Source organism: Homalodisca vitripennis, chromosome 1 (genome assembly GCF_021130785.1).
Source record: "Homalodisca vitripennis isolate AUS2020 chromosome 1, UT_GWSS_2.1, whole genome shotgun sequence".
In the NCBI taxonomy this organism is placed as follows: Eukaryota; Metazoa; Arthropoda; class Insecta; order Hemiptera; family Cicadellidae; genus Homalodisca; species Homalodisca vitripennis.
The window spans coordinates 103,101,396-103,118,075 of record NC_060207.1 but is presented as its reverse complement, the minus strand read 5'-3'; the positions used below and the strand labels follow the sequence as shown (position 1 = coordinate 103,118,075).

At 30.0% G+C, this 16,680-nt stretch overlaps 1 protein-coding gene across 3 annotated transcripts in view; it reads left to right on the top strand.

The window, feature by feature from the left end:
- The first annotated feature begins 647 nt into the window (after window positions 1-647).
- LOC124368184 (cathepsin L-like proteinase) overlaps window positions 648-16,680 on the top strand; it is a 33,293-nt gene continuing 17,260 nt past the window's right edge. The window contains exons 1-6 of one of the 3 annotated variants that reach the window (XM_046825472.1): window positions 648-671; window positions 4,680-4,829; window positions 8,465-8,622; window positions 14,084-14,179; window positions 14,568-14,694; window positions 16,155-16,359. In XM_046825472.1, the coding sequence (XP_046681428.1) occupies window positions 4,739-4,829; window positions 8,465-8,622; window positions 14,084-14,179; window positions 14,568-14,694; window positions 16,155-16,359 (677 nt within the window). In that variant the 5' untranslated portion in view covers window positions 648-671; window positions 4,680-4,738. Of the gene's footprint in view, window positions 672-4,018; window positions 4,360-4,667; window positions 4,830-8,464; window positions 8,623-14,083; window positions 14,180-14,567; window positions 14,695-16,154; window positions 16,360-16,680 lie in introns of those variants that run through there. The other 2 variants (XM_046825461.1, XM_046825466.1) reach the window with 2 other exon arrangements.

Below are 16,680 nucleotides of genomic sequence, written 5' to 3'. Positions count from 1 at the left end.
ATTTTAATACAGCAGAATTTAGCAAATTAATGGAGTTATACTATAATTTTGTCATTACTGCTATCACTATTGCCACTCATTATTAATGAAAGTCATTAATATACAAGTAACATCAACATCTAAAGCGATCTTAACACAAATTAGCCGTACAAAGGGATGATCGGTAGGGGTGCAATGTCATTACTCGCCTCAAGCGCAGGAAGTGACAGTGGTTGTATGTATTGTATTCCAACCCGTGTGGTTACAGATAGACTCGTCATGTTTTTAAATTACTAAGCGTATATCTTTTGTTGACACTTTTGCCCGCTGTTATAGTTTACACAAGTATGAGACATGGTTTTACTACGATTATACTTTGAGTTTAACGCAAGTTAAAATAACCTTGAATATTTGTATCAACTGGAGGGGGGTTACAACCCTCGAATTCCCCCGGATACGCCTAATATGTATAACCAATTTGATTTTATACATTCACATTCATAACTCTCATATACACAAATATCTAGTGTTGTCACTATTCGTAATATTTAAATCGTAAATAAATAGTAAAAAAAAAAAAAAATCTATCTTTTACTTATTTAGACTTGTTCTGAAACTTATACATGTTAGTGTTGTTTCAGGTGGTAATTTGCAGTATAAAACCTCACTTATGTGACAGCGAAAAGTCTCTGGTAAGAGATCCAAGTTTTTGTAGCTGGATTTAACACCATTCGATACACTTTGGCAGAGACATACTTTGCGTATTTATTTTATGAGAGTTTTGGATCAAGAAATAAAATTTGATATCCTCACACTAGCTACTGATCTATTTTTAGTTAACCTCAAAAAGTAAACTAGTCATTGTGTTTACTTTGTTTAATTTAAATTTTAAACTGGTGAACCAAAATTTATTCTTGTGAATTAGACTATCTTAAGACGTGAGTATTGTGGTGTAATATCAGACTTTTCCAACCTCTTGGTCTTAGGTAATTTGAAGCAGTGAGATCGGAAAAATGATTGCCAATTGTGAAACAAAACATGGACGGTTTACCCAAAGAGAAATTTAGGTATATGTATGAAGAGTTTATAAAATTAATACAATTTATTAAGTCTCTTTTCATAACCAAGCCTAATAAAATCCTTTTGTACCATATCATCTGGTAATTTTCTATACACTATTAAAAATCATGTCAAAGAAAAGGATGATTAATTACAAAACATAAATAAATAAAGTTTTATTGTCGTTTTTACAGAAAGCATTGACAAAGTCTCATTATACATCTAAGTGACATAGTCAAAATAGTAAGTATTATTGTAATATACCTTTTTACGTGTATTTTTATGTTAATAACATAATGCACAAAAAAATAGTAAATAGTTATACTTTATAAAACTAAACTATCTAAAAGTCTTCCATACTGAAAACCTCTGACAAATCATAAAATGGGTTTTTTAGAAGCCAGTTGTACAGTTTGACTTTGAACAGTTTTGATGGACAATTATTAATCAGATATTGTAATTTGTTGTAAATCTTTTTAGTAATTGATTTTTACTAAAAAATTTTTAGTAAATGACTATGTTGTTTTTTGCTTAATCTACGATGCTCAATAACAATATTACTTTTATTTCTGGTATTAAGATTATGCAAGTTGCTAGTCAAAATAAATGATGAAATGTTTTAAAAAAAATATATAATTCTGAGTCAAAAATGTATAAGTTAATAACAGTTTGCAACTCAAGCTTAATAAAAAGTGATTTACAGTGTTCTAGTGGTTGTGATTTTATTATTAGTTTAATAGCTTTCTTTTGCAGGATAAGGATGTCATTAATTTTAGTGCAATTATCCCATAATCAATCTGATTATTGATTGTAAATAAGTATGTAGATTATACATAGTTTTCAGTTACACAATTTATAATACGTCAAAGTAAACAAATTACTCTAGACAATCTTTTTGAAATATATTAAAAAAGAGGATTCCATGTAAAATTATTGTCAATAAGTATTCATAGAAATTTAGCACAAGAAAAGAGATTATTTGATGTGTCAATGGAAGGGGTTTGTCTTAGGGTAAACAATTTTTTTTTTAGTTTTTACTTCATTTAGTATAAGATCCATTTGATCTAAATCACACTGAGGCTTCCTCAACTGTTTTATTAACAAGAATTTGTAGTTTGTCAAAGTTTGTGTGGATATTTAAAAGAATTGTGTCATCAGCATATAAAAGAGATTTGGTCTTAACAGCACTAGGAAAATCAATGATATGTAATCAAAACAGAACAGAGCTCAGGACTGACTCTTGAGGTACAACATTTTGTTGGACCAGTTTCCATTAATACAAACTTTTTGCCTGCGATTAAATAAATAGTCTTTAAAGAACTTAGCCAGACTCCCAGTAATACTGTAATAGTTAAGTTTTAAGATCAGTTCATCATGGTCAACACAGTTGAAGGCCCTGCTCAGGTCAAAAAATGTTGCCCGAGCAAAGGCTTTATTCTCAAAAGTGTTTAGGACCTCCTTAATTAGTGAATCAACTGTATCAATGGTGCATTTACGTCTTCTAAAACCAAATTGTGATAAACTTAGATTGTTGTTATTTTCCAGATATGCAACAACTTCATCATGTACTACAATTTCTATTATTTTAGATAGGACAGGTATAATTGATACTGGGTGATAGCTCTCAGGAAGATTTCTAGACCCTTTCTTAAAAATCGGGCAGATTCGTGACGACTTCAATTCATCAGGGAAAATACCTTCTCTCTTACATATAGTTGATTTGTTCAAAAAGTATGGTAAATTCATTTAAATATTTTATATACTTTGGAACGTTGCTTTGTCACTGTGTAAAAAATTGTCAATTTATTATGTAAAATGAAGAAAAATGCATGACAAAACTTTTGGGTAGAGAATACTTTTTCATTATTAAGCAAGGTATTCCAATCATGTGACAACAAATTGTTTGTCAGATCATTATAGAAAATGCAGGTGTCCGAGCAGATTTATGCTAACACTGTATGACGTGAAATGACTGTATGACTTTGTTGTGAAATCACTTGTTGAGAGTCATAAATTATGTCCTGTAATAAACTTTATTTACTGGGATTATTATTTTATTTTGAAATATTATATATATATATATATATATATATATAAAAAAACTCGTAGTGGCACTTCACTACTGCTCAACCTCTTAGGTTTCAGGATTCTACCCCTTTAGTGTTTAAATTTATAAAATACTGAAGTCGCATAAGACACATATTATTAAACTATTTGAGAATTGGTACGGTTCTATTAGCACATCTGAACTGTAAAAAGAATATTTAATTTAACATAGAATATTTTTGAGATTTTAAAATTCGACAATTTTTTTTCCACATTACTATGTCAAGTACAACAATAGTATGTCCTATCTCAAATGCTAAGGATATTAAATGAAAAATGTCTTTATCATTGGTGAAGGCCAATAATTTCTAGAAAAATATTCTGTGGATGTACCCACTGTTTATTGTGAGGTATTCCTTAAGCTCCAAACTCCCTGGTAACTTATCGCACCTTAATTTTCATTCACATCAAAGCCTTCATGGAAAATCCTATTGAGATGATATAATGTTAGCTGTGGGAAAAATACCATTTTACTTAGTGTTTTGAGTGCATGGTTTTAAATATTAGAAGTATCAGACATCGCTCATATTAAGTTAGTTTAAGGCTTATGTAACATTCAGTAGATCTGAACGTTACATAACATTTGAGAATTGGTATATTTTTGGTAAATTATATATTTTTACATGATCTATATTTATTCAGATGGATCTAAATAAATATAGATCCATCTGAATATTATTTAGGTGATATTTCATCACACATTGTCTTAATTAATTAACTTTCATTTAGGACTTTATATATCTTTTATTTCTGGTATTGAATGTTATCTTATGAATCTCATCTGGATTTATACATTTACATATCATTTAAAGTCAATAGTTCATAATTATTTATTGTATTAATTCAAAACTGCCAGAAATGCTCTTTGTTTTACAGGAGATATATATGAAGTAACCACAATCCACACTTAATCAATTGTACAATCCATACCAACCACAGACCAAATGAGGAAAAGGACTAACCAACCACTGATCGTATAAATATAACTGCTTATCTAGTGATCTGCTTTTGTTTCAGTCCAATCTGCCCAGATATGTGATTATAGTTTGTAATTTTTGTGTTACTTATATTTTGTGATTTATAAATGAATATCCAACTGAGTGGTTTCCTTTAGTCTTATTTTGCTGGTTACGCTTCAAATGTTTATGAGAAATCCCAATATGTGGCTCTGCTTATTTTTAATGTTTGCCTCTCTTAGGGCTCGTCTAATATCAGGTAAATAACATATAACATACAGTACTAAAATTGTTAAAACCTGTTATTTTTTATATGTTCTAACTAAAGTTCAAATACAAAAATTTAAAATTATTCTCAAGATTGAAAATATCTTAATTCACTAAATTATTGTGAACTCTTCATTAATTAATTTCCTAAAAGATACGGAAGTTCAAATACAGATTTAAAATTATTCACAAGATTAAAAATATCTTAATTTACATTATTATTATGCATTCTTTATTAATTAATTAATTATTCCCAAGAGACAGCATAAGTTTAAATGTAGATGAAATTAAGGATATCAGATGATGTTTCAGCTGATGATGTCGATGTTGAGGATGTACCCAAGTGGCCGTCAGCATACATTGTGAGAGGAATGCTCCAGATCCCGTATGCTGAGATATCTGAACCGTTTGAAGCTTGGTATGACAATAGCCAGGGCTCAAGTAGGATAGACTATTATAATGGTAAGTCAGTCTGGAATTGATTATGTATTAAATAGTAATTGTATGAAGCTATCTTCTAAAAAATGTAAAGCTTTATTTTTCACTGCTTAGTATTTTTGTAATTTATCCAGCGAATTTACATTTTTTGTGTGATATAAAGTACAGTGCGTACTCTTCTTTTCCTCTCATTTTAATCTTGAAAGAGAATGTTTTTGTACAATACAAATTTTATTATAATAATATATTGCAATACATAAGAAGATATACTTTAAAAAGAGAAAAATAGTTATTACAAAGAAAAGAAAATATTTTCATTGTTGTTAAGCATAAATTTACAGGTATGCAGTAGACAATGTCAAAAAATTAAATAGAGTATTATAGGTATTTGAATATAAGCCTCTCCTTTGATTGAAGAAGAAAAACATAATAGTATCCTAATGAGTATTAGCAGTAAAGTTCAACAATGATGTGTATAACATAATTAAAAACCTAATAATTAAATTAAAGCAGGGTTAAAAACTGTAAGTACTAATATTTAATAGTTATTTATATAGTATAAAGCATTTCTGTCCTCTTTTATTGGATAACTAAATTTTGAGTGTAACATTTTATGTAATAATTACTTGAGAGATGGGTGTGATGTCCTTAATGCTCTCAAAACTCAAAATAACTGCTATAAATTAAATAACTTATTTGTCAATTAATATTACATAAAGTTGGAGTTTTCCTTGTATTAAATATGACAGTTGTGGAACCAGGCCATGGAGACCATTCCTCACCCCCCTGAGATTGTGAAAATAACATTCAATAACAAATTTAAATAACTTTCTATGGTATTTCTAGAAGAGAAACGTATTACTGTTTTCGTTCTAGGTTAAGACTTGATTCCAGTTTGACAACTTATTTACTACTACAATCATTGATTAACATTAGAGGCAATTAAATTTATGAGCACAAACTAAATTAAAAACCTGTTTGTTCAGTTTAGTTGTTACAAATAAGGTTATAAATACATAGTATAAATTAAAGTAGCTTTTTTTGGTGGTCCGTCTGTGCATCAATACTTTGTAAACTACTCAACGGATTTTGATGTGGTTTTCACTGTCGGCTTCATTATGGACTAGGACAGGTTCCTAGGTATGATACATCAATATTTCAATAATATAAAGTAGAAAAAGGTTTGTATAGTTCAAATATTGATATAATAAGTCTGTGGTGGCATATATTTATCTCTAAAGAACAACCAATAATAAAAATTTTCATCTTTTAAAGTTTACTTTTTTAATAGCATTTCCGAAACTATTTGCCCAATAAAGTATCCATATCAATGCATTAAGATATGTAAATATCAGGTCAAATTACTATTAAAAGCGAATAATTTTGGTAGATAGGTATTACGTTTAAAAGCCTGCGTGTTTTGGTTAAAAGCCCGTGTGTTTTGGTTGAACAAATAACAGCACCTGTGCTCTGATTGGTCGATCTGGCATTATACCACACTTCATTGCGAAGTGTAATAATAAAATCCAAGATGAACTATAGTTAAGTTAAACCGATTAGTAGAGTTACCACCTTACCTTAATATACTTTTAGATCCTCAAATGTAGGAGTTATTGTTGTAACGTAGTAAAGAAAAACATTTTATATTTTAATCAATTTACAACAATTTAATCTTGACAAAGGTTGTTTTTATTAGGTAAAGTAACTTATACGGTAATACAAAATGATAAAACTTTGATAGCAAGGTAACATAACCCAAATTATGTTATTGTAAGTATATGTGCAGTATTACTTGTTTGTTTTGACAAATCTGAACATAAATAGGTGTTTTGGTTTGATTGAAAGTTTTTTCCTGCCAGATATTAAAAAAGTTATGTTTTTCAAAAACTATGTGTACCTTCCTACTAAACAAACAAATAAGGTTAATATGAGAGTTTCTTTGTCTACTCATTAAAACAGGTGTTTTGCAGAATTGTGGCTCGAAATTGGTAATGGAAATTTTCCACAAGTCAATGGTAGAATTAATCTGTACAATGGAAACCTATGTATTCTGGTAAATGACATTCAAGAATAGTTCGACAAAGTATATCTTAAAACCAATAACATAAGTTGTAAGACTAAAGCTTGTTTCAGAGAGTGAGAGAGAGAGAGCAATTCTATCACCTACAATCGAACAAGTAGGCAAAGTAAATACTTGGATTCTTTCAAAAGTTGATTTACAGACGCAAACATACTACTCTGTAGACACTGTGCAAGATCTTGGTGAGGCAGTTCATTTTACTACAGAATTCCTGAATTCTTTGTAGTCTTCTGGAATACCTCCACATAATTAATTTTGTGTTGATAATAGTGTGTTCTGTCATTTTACTACATAACGTTAATCCCCCTAAATTATGCAACGGTACACGATTTCTGGTAAAATGTTTACAAACCTACATAATAGAATGCACAGTACTGACTGGATGTGGAATTGGAGAAACTGTTTTGATTTCTCTGATTACATTAATTCTTAAAGGTTTACCTTTCCAATTTAAGCAGCTGCAATTTCCTGTGAAATGGTCTTTTTCAATGACCATTAATAAAGTCACAGGGTGACTTAATCTTAATCATTTAATGTTGCAGGACTATATTTTAAACATTCAGTGTTCTTTACATGGACAACTATATGTTGCCCTTTCACGGGTAACTTCCAAGAATAAACTATTTGTGTTGTGCATGAAAAATAACTGATGTAAATAATATGTATTTAGATATTTTTTAGTTATTAATAGTAATAATAAATAAATTATTATAAATTGATCTAATTTCATAAAATAATTTTGATTGTTAAGGCGATTGGTTATCATTAGTACTTTATGTAAATGAACCACAGCAATATCAACGGCACATATTAATTATAACCCATAGGACAGTCAGTAGAAAGGGACACATGTAATGTGCAATAGTTTTGTTTTTATTGGTTTAAATAATAATATTTAAAATCATCTACAAAACCATCCATATTACAGAGTTTCGTAATAGAACTAAAGAATGAGAAAAAGTAGCTAAGAATTTCTCTGCTCTGTTATCATCATGCCTTAATGTTGACGACTAGAAGGTGAGTAAGGTATCTAAATTGTATAGTATTGTATTAAAAACTATTGTATTTCAGTTAAATAATGCTCTTCTGTATCTACACTAAATAAAACAATAACTTTATCTTTATTGGAATGTGATTGTTATTGAGTCCATTATAGTAAGCGAGTGGTTCACGCCCAAAAAGATGCATAATTTTTTTTAACCTCCGACTAAAGGGCACTGGGTTGAAACCAAACTTATTTATCCGAGTGGGCCGAAATTTGTTATTATCAAAAAACTTACCCAGTTTTAACACTAAAAAAAGTGTTGAAATTTTTTTATATTAATTAGGAAAAAATAAATACAAGATCAATCTTGAAATATTGGCTTTGCTATGTAGAACTAACTATCTTTAGTTTTCAAATGTTAAACCAAACACACCGATTTTGTTTTTCAATGTGGTGGGAATCAAAAAACTTAGATGGTAGTCATTACAATGACTGTATAAACCTTTAAAAGTAAGTATGAACACTAAGGTAAAAACTCTAAGGGTTTTTTGTGCACTGAAAAAATCATATAAAACATACTTTTTATATTTGTAGGCACGGTGAAGACTTATCAACTCAGCAAAGATGGCAAGTTTGGTACCTACTACAAGTTGGAACCAGTGCTCACTACCATCAGATGCTTTAAAACCGAAGGCACCTTACACAAGAAAGTCCTGCCTCAGAGTATTCTACCTGACATGACAGGTTATAAAGTAAGTTTTAAGTTTCATTATTATATTAAATTTTGTTTAATTCATCTATTTTAATAGTATAGTATCTCACCCTGAACTTAGGGATGATAACTGAGAAGAGGAGTATCATATTGCTCCAGGATTCTTTGTTTATACCTCATTGTTGACAGTAGAATATTTAAAACGTTAACAAGATTTTGGACATTTGATACCATTATATGTTGTAACAAATGAACACTATATTACAAGAACTGATATCAAAAATTTCTTCATGTGCCAAACCTAAGAAAAGGTTAATATTGCAATCTAATATATCAAGAAATTATAATAATAGACACAACAAAATTCATACTTGAAAATAGACAAATAAAAACTCATACAATGAAAAATCAATACGGTTGTTTCCTTGATCAAGAGAAACCAATGTACAGAGTTTCATATCTCTGTGACCTTTCTTTTTTCCATCTTTGGAAAAAGTGATGAACAGACTTCAACATATTTAGGATCTGCCGGATCCTTAATAATAAAAGCAATTATACTCTTTCAAGCACAGGTTAGAAAGATAAATTAAAAGTAACAAATATAAACTGTATCATTCATTAAGGAACTGGAAACTGATATGTAACTAATATTTGAAGAGAAAAAAAAATTATTTTCAACTACGGAATATACCAGCTGCATGTGAAAACACCGGATTCAGTGGCCAAGTGGTAGGAGGGGGTGTATAGGATCGGTTTCACCTGTTGTAAGCAGACACAATGAGTATTTTAACTTCCTTGTCACTGGAACTGAACATCAGCTTTGATACTTTTCCTTAAATCTTAATATTGATTAAAAATTTCTATCACTTGATATTTTTACCTTTCAGGACAAAAATATTTGTTTCATGTACTTATTTTCAAAAGGGTGCATTGAAGAAGACAGAGGTGAATATAGGAAACCTTTTATAGATACATTATAAGTCTAGTATTAAAAAGATACACATATAATTGTCATCCTATTATTCACAATAAAATTGTCAACACTAATGAATAATAATTTGATTGGGTATAAAATTATCAAAAATTTTACTTTATTTCTTTTGGGTTTGTGTTTTAATTTTTTTGTTTGATATAAGTTTCTTATAAGAACAAAGACAAATTTTACAATGGAAAACAACATGTTTCAGTTTCTTACTTTATGGTATATAAGAGTTTAGAATTTGGTGTTGAATGGTTGGAAAATAAAGGCGAAACATATAAATACACAACACAACTACCTGTCTGAAGACACAGTTGAAGTAACGTGATGTTGATAACTTACGTTACCAACATGACTGCATAAAATATTTGTAGAAAGGTCATAGCACATACATTAACATAGAGAATCATATTTTTGCAGTGTTTACTCACTCATAAACATACAAATTTGGGCTACAGAAAACCTGCTTGTCTTTTTTGGTAAGACTATTGCGGGCTACATATAGCCCAAATCATCTTCTTGGATAACACACTTTGCAGGCTATAAATAGCCCACTTGTTCTAAAAGGGTTTAAACAACGATTTCGGTAGAATATTAGTAAAATGTAAAAACAGCTGTGGTGAAAAAATATTTTGTAAGATTGAATGTGATTTTGTAATTTTCAATGCTTGAAGGATATCTAGCTTTGTTATTATAATATATTTTTGTAAATACTAGTAAAATGTTTAAACTTACGAAGTAATAATGTTTTTAGGTATATAATTATTTGATTTAAAAACTTGTGCCTCCTGTAATAGGTTACAGGTACATTAGTTACAGATTCCCTTCTATAATTTCCAGTAGTAATTGGACAATGGCAGAAGTTTGGGTGAAATTATATGTAAAAACATAATGTTACACTTTATAAGTTTGCTGCTATTTACAATTTCAGTGTAAACTGGTAAACTGACACTCTGTTGCTGGTCTAACAATGTATATGTATTTATATATAAATACATATATATATATAATTTTGAGTCCCGGCGGAGCAAGTACTTTTTTTTATTCAATTTTTATTGAAATTAAATAAGGCTATTGCCATTTATACAAATTTAATCTAAACAAAAGTCATTTGACAGGTATTTGGTCTTCCGATCATATGTTAGTTTAGTTAATGAAACACATATGTGACAGATACGGCCAAATACAAAATAATTGAATCGTAAAAAGTAAGGGCTCTGTGGTGTAATGGTAGCACATTCACCCGGCAAGTGAGAGATCCGGGTTCAAGTCCCGGCGGAGCAAGTACTTTTTCTGATTCAATGTTTATTGAAATTAAATAAGGCTATTGCCATTTATACAAATTTAATCTAAACAAAAGTCATTTGACAGGTATTTGGTCTTCCGATCATATGTTAGTTTAGTTAATGAAACACATATGTGACAGATACGGCCAAATACAAAATAATTGAATCGTAAAAAGTAAGGGCTCTGTGGTGTAATGGTAGCACATTCACCCGGCAAGTGAGAGATCCGGGTTCGAGTCCCGGAGGAGCAAGTACTTTTTGTGTTTCAATGTTTATTGAAATTAAATAAGGCTATTGCCATTTATACAAATTTAATCTAAACAAAAGTTTTTGACAGGTATTTGGTCTTCCGATCATATGTTAGTTTAGTTATTGAAACACATATAATTTTATAATGAAATTTTATAATTTATAATGAAATACAAAATAATTGAATCGTAAAAAGTAAGGGGTCTGTGGTGTAATGGTAGCACATTCACCCGGCAAGTGAGAGATCCGGGTTCGAGTCCCGGAGGAGCAAGTACTTTTTGTGATTCAATGTTTATTGAAATTAAATACATACATACATATATATATATATATATATATATATATATACAGGGTGTATATTATGTCTGGAAACACCCAAATATATCCTTTAATAATTTAAATATAAATTTGAAACCTCTTACAATCTTGATAGAGATTGGGCATCTACTTTTTGGAACAATGTTTTGTTATGTCACACCAACGGGGGACGTCCTGCCGAGGGTATCGTGAATATCCTTAATGGAAGCCTATACCTTGTGATACATAATTTTAAAGGTAATAGCTTACTGAATTGAATGCCACAAACCGCATCTCAAGGGAATTATTCTATCAGAAAATAGAGCATTTTTAGTATTGAAAATTTACTGATGTTCAACAATGTAATTTTAACATGGTTCTTGCCACAAAATGTGTTACACTAATTTTTTAGCATTTTTTTAAATGTTCAATTAAATAAAACAAAAAATTCATTTTAAGCTGGTTCTATTAGCACAAATTTTCCAGTTTTTATTACAGTACAATTATGGAAATACTTATGTTATTGATTTCTTATTACAAATAAAAAATAATGTATGCTGTTAGAAAAGTCTTACAACAAACGTTTTACCTGCATTTGGTGTCAAAGCAATTGTTCGAACTGTGTTCCTTCTACGGTTTGACAATGAGCCAATCTTGTGTAAAATGATTCGACAGAGTTGCCTAACATTTCTTCAGTTATCAAAGCAATCTCCTCTATAATCCTGTTTCTTAGGTCTTCCAAATTATGAGGCTTTCTTCTATAAACATTGGATTTTAAATGACCCCATAGGAAATAATCGATTGGTGACAAATCCGGAGATCTTGGAGGCCATTCGATTTCTCCTCTTCGGCCAATCCATTTATGAGGAAACCTTAAATCCAAATACTCTCTTACATGTCTCCCATAATGGGGTGGAGCACCATTCTGCTGAAACCATACGTTATCAAAGTATTCTCCTGATGCAATTTGAATAGCTGGGATTATTTCATTTTGGAGCATATTGTAGTAAAGTTCGGCATTTAAATTTCCATTGATGAAAAAGGGTCCAACAATTTTGTTACCTAAAATTCCACACCATACGTTCAGTTTTTTGGTTGCTGTGAATGGGACTCAGTAATCCAATGTGGGTTTTCACTAGCCCAGTAACGGCAATTGTGCCTGTTAACATTGCCATTTAGGAAAAAAGTTGCCTCATCAGAAAATAGTATGTTGGTCAGAAAATCTCTATTGTCATCACATTTGCGCATCACAAGTTCACAAAACTCAACTCTTCTGTCTTAATCATCCTCACTTAACTGTTGGACTAAATGAACTTTAAATGGTTTGTATTTATTAATTTTCAAAATCTTACTCACAGACATAGGGTGCATATCATGTTGCTGTGCAGCTTTTCTGAGCGATGTATGTGGGTCTTCAATAAATGTTTGCAAAACATCTAGTGCATGTTCTTCATCTGTTGCAGATTGTATCCTACCCGACTTTGGCCGATTACGTACACTCCCTGTCATTTCAAAACGCTCAATAGTTTTTGATATTGTTGAAACACTTATGGGATTCCTTTCTGGGAAAGTGTCATTAAACAAATTACAAACTTCCCGATAAGATCTTTGACGATCGCCATATCCTCGCATCATCAACAGAGTAATTCGTTCTCTTTCAGACAATTCCATTAAAATGCCAAATAAAAACTGAACTACTGTAATTAGATAACTTGTTGACAGCAATGCTTCAGAGACACTGATTAACTCGATAGGAATGATATGACCTTTGTCCATTTGTAATTCCCAAGCTTAGACCTGTCTAGTGAAAGCTCCATGCTCAACAAACTGAAACCTGTATACCAGATGATTAATAACACAATAATGTTTCTCATAGGCTAGTGACCTTTGTCTCTTTAAACCTTCCTGCTGACTGGAAAACACCAAGTACAGATTCATAAGTAATCAGAGAAAGTGACTCATAAGTTTTATTCATTGTAATAAAAACTGGTAAATTTGTACTAATGAAACCAGCTTAAAAATAAATTGTTTATTTTATTTTAATTGAACATTTAAAAAATGCTAAAAAATTAGTGTAACACATTTTGTGGCAAGAACCATGTTAAAATTACATTGTTGAACATCAGTAAATTTTCAATACTAAAAATGCTCTATTTTCTGATAGAATAATTCCTTTGAGATGCGGTTTGTGGCATTCAATTCAGTAAGCTATTACCTTTAAAATTATGTATCACAAGGTATAGGCTTCCATTAAGAATATTCATGATACCCTCGGCAGGACGTCCCCCGTTGGTGTGACATAACAAAACATTGTTCCAAAAAGTAGATGCCCAATCTCTATCAAGATTGTAAGAGGTTTCAAATTTATATTTAAATTATTAAAGGATATATTTGGGTGTTTCCAGACATAATATACACCCTGTATATATATATATATATATATATATATATATATATATATATATATATATATATATATATATTCAAATTGGCATAAAGTATTGGTTACAATGTGTTTGACAAGTGTTTCAATCTTTTTTAGTTAAATTTAATTAACATAAAACAAAATAAGAATATATATTTTTAGATTTATAGGTCTTTTTTATTTTCATTGTAATAATACATTTGCTCCAACAATGAATTAAAATGGGTCAGTAAATGTTTAAATTTTAATGTGAAGAAATGTTCAGTTCAAGGAGGAAGCAGAAATGAGAGGTGTGAAGGCAGAGAAGTGGGAGCGAGTGTCAGTGTCCGATACTGTATTCACTGTCTATCTCTTTTGGAAGGTAAACTTTCATTAAATACGATTTCTCATCATTCAACTAATCACAAATTTCCTTTACTTATCACTTCTGCTATATTATTGTAAGAGTTCATGTGTTTTACAATAAGATTGATACAGAAATTTCATATTTATTTAAACATAAATATGTTCATTAAGTGTAATTTATAATCCTTTGGCTTTGTAAGGTATCACATTGTTAAAAAAGTTTTTTACATCTGAAAATGCTATTGTATTTATAAGTTATAATATTAACAGACACTTTAATAATACAAAATTATAGTACATTCTATATTCTATTCTGTTGAGATTCCTTTTTGCGTTGTAACTTATAACTTTTACTTAAATTAATTTTAATTAAATTAATCTGTTTCATATTTTTTAATTTACAGAAGGAAGCAAGCACCAAAGTTATCATACCATTACGTTATGAACAGAAAGGGACAGACCATCATTACATGGACTTTGAATACTTTTCAGCTACTGCTCCGACTCCTGCAATATTTCAAGTCGAAGACAGTAAGTGACTTTTCCTCTGAAAACATGAACAAGTTGCTGCTTGCTTTATGACTAACAACAATACATAATCACAACCAAATTTGATAAAATCTGTAATTTTTTGTCAGGCTAGGCTCAGATAATAATTTGTTAGTGTGTGAAAATGTTATGCCCAATTAAGAATTTGAACCCTAGGGTCCTAACTTTCCAGCTACAAGGGATGTTAACTCAAGTTGTAATAGAGTTAGAAAATAGTACATTTTACAAAGGTACGTTTTAAACATATTTGATGATGTTCTGTAGATTAATATTATTATTCTTAAGGTTACATAAATTGTAATGAAATTATTAAAAGGAAATTGATTGACAATAGAGGATCTTATATTGGCCAAGCAGCAATAAAATGTTGTTACAATCAAACAATTTTGTTGGAGTTCAAGATTTCTTCAATAGGTTGTCTTTTAGAGTGTTTGTATTAAATGCACAAGGGGGTGTTGCAATGGATTTAACTGACCAAATTGATAAAGAACTGAACACTTAATTTTGCATCCATATCAGATTCCAGGTCAAAATTCAAAATTAATATCGCTAGTTTACAAAACATTATTGTTATTCATTGACAATTTTAAAGGAAAATGTAATTGTAGTATTGTTGCTATTTAAATTTGTTTACAAATGTATTAGGTATATTAAATTCACATGATAATATATTTGGAAATTTAATAGAATATTGCTTTAAATTTGTTGTTTCTAAATTATAAAAGTTTATAATATTTCAAATCTTTATAAAATGCACAGTAGATACTTAATAACAGATTAAGTCTCACCAAAATTAATGTCCTGTGTGCATTTCTTATTAAGGCCAGGGAAGAGAAATTTAATTGATTTTGTGTGACAATAGACAGTTTAACATTTTTGAGTCTTTCCCTACTGAAAACACTGTTAAAAAAAAGAAATGGTGATTTGGAACAAACCCAATTTAACAATTGTAACACAGACCTGTACAAAGTGGTGGTTTGTAAAGAGAGGGTTCACTTCAAGAATGGCGAAGTTCATGGGAGTTGAATTGATCTTGGAAATTCATAATAACAACACCAATTTACTCTATCTATTGAAATGTAATTGTAATCTAGAATTTTGGTACATAATGTGATCATTAATATTAATTTGCTTTGGTTGAATTTTGCTAAATGACGAATCCATCCAACATCACTTTCTTGGGAAAGGAAGGTTTTACTCAATTTTTAAGAAAGTAATTTTTTTGTGGCTTCCAGAATGCTGACATTTTACACACACATAGCCTATGTAACATTAAAAAACTTATATGACAGTTAGGATAATCTACGTTCACCTTTCTGTACTGGGGTGTTACTAAAAAAGTTATTATTTTTTTCTAAAAGAAAGGCTTTTTCAACACAGCTTCATTTATTTTTTTAAATACATGTATTCAAATAGTTGTTTAATAAAACCATAATGTTCAGAGACATCATGTAAATCGATGAATGAGACAGAACTTGGTGGGGTAGAGGAACAGCTTGTGTACAGCTTTAACCCTATACAAGAGTTTGTGGATGAGAATATGGACCATGTGAACAATGCTTGGCTCAACTATAAACAGGAGTTCAATAAAATGTACAGCCCAGAAGAGGACATCCAGCGGAAAAATATCTTTAGACAAAAAATGAGGTAAGTTTATACACAGTGCATTACAGTTCACAAATTAATTGAATTTAGTTAATTACAAACTGAACATGGGATTAATTGAATTTGTTCTTATGCAAAGTGTACGAGGTGTGTTCAAAAAGTATTACGAATTTTGTGTATTTTCAAAAATTATTTATTTATTCGTGAATATCTATTTTGTCCCCTTCAAAGTAATCCCCCTAGGATATTATACACTTGTATACGTTTTTCCAATCTTCGAAGCACTTCAAAAAATCATTTTTTGTATCTTGTTCAGCTCCTCCTTCGATGCCATCTCTATCTCGTCAATTGTGGCGTAGCGTT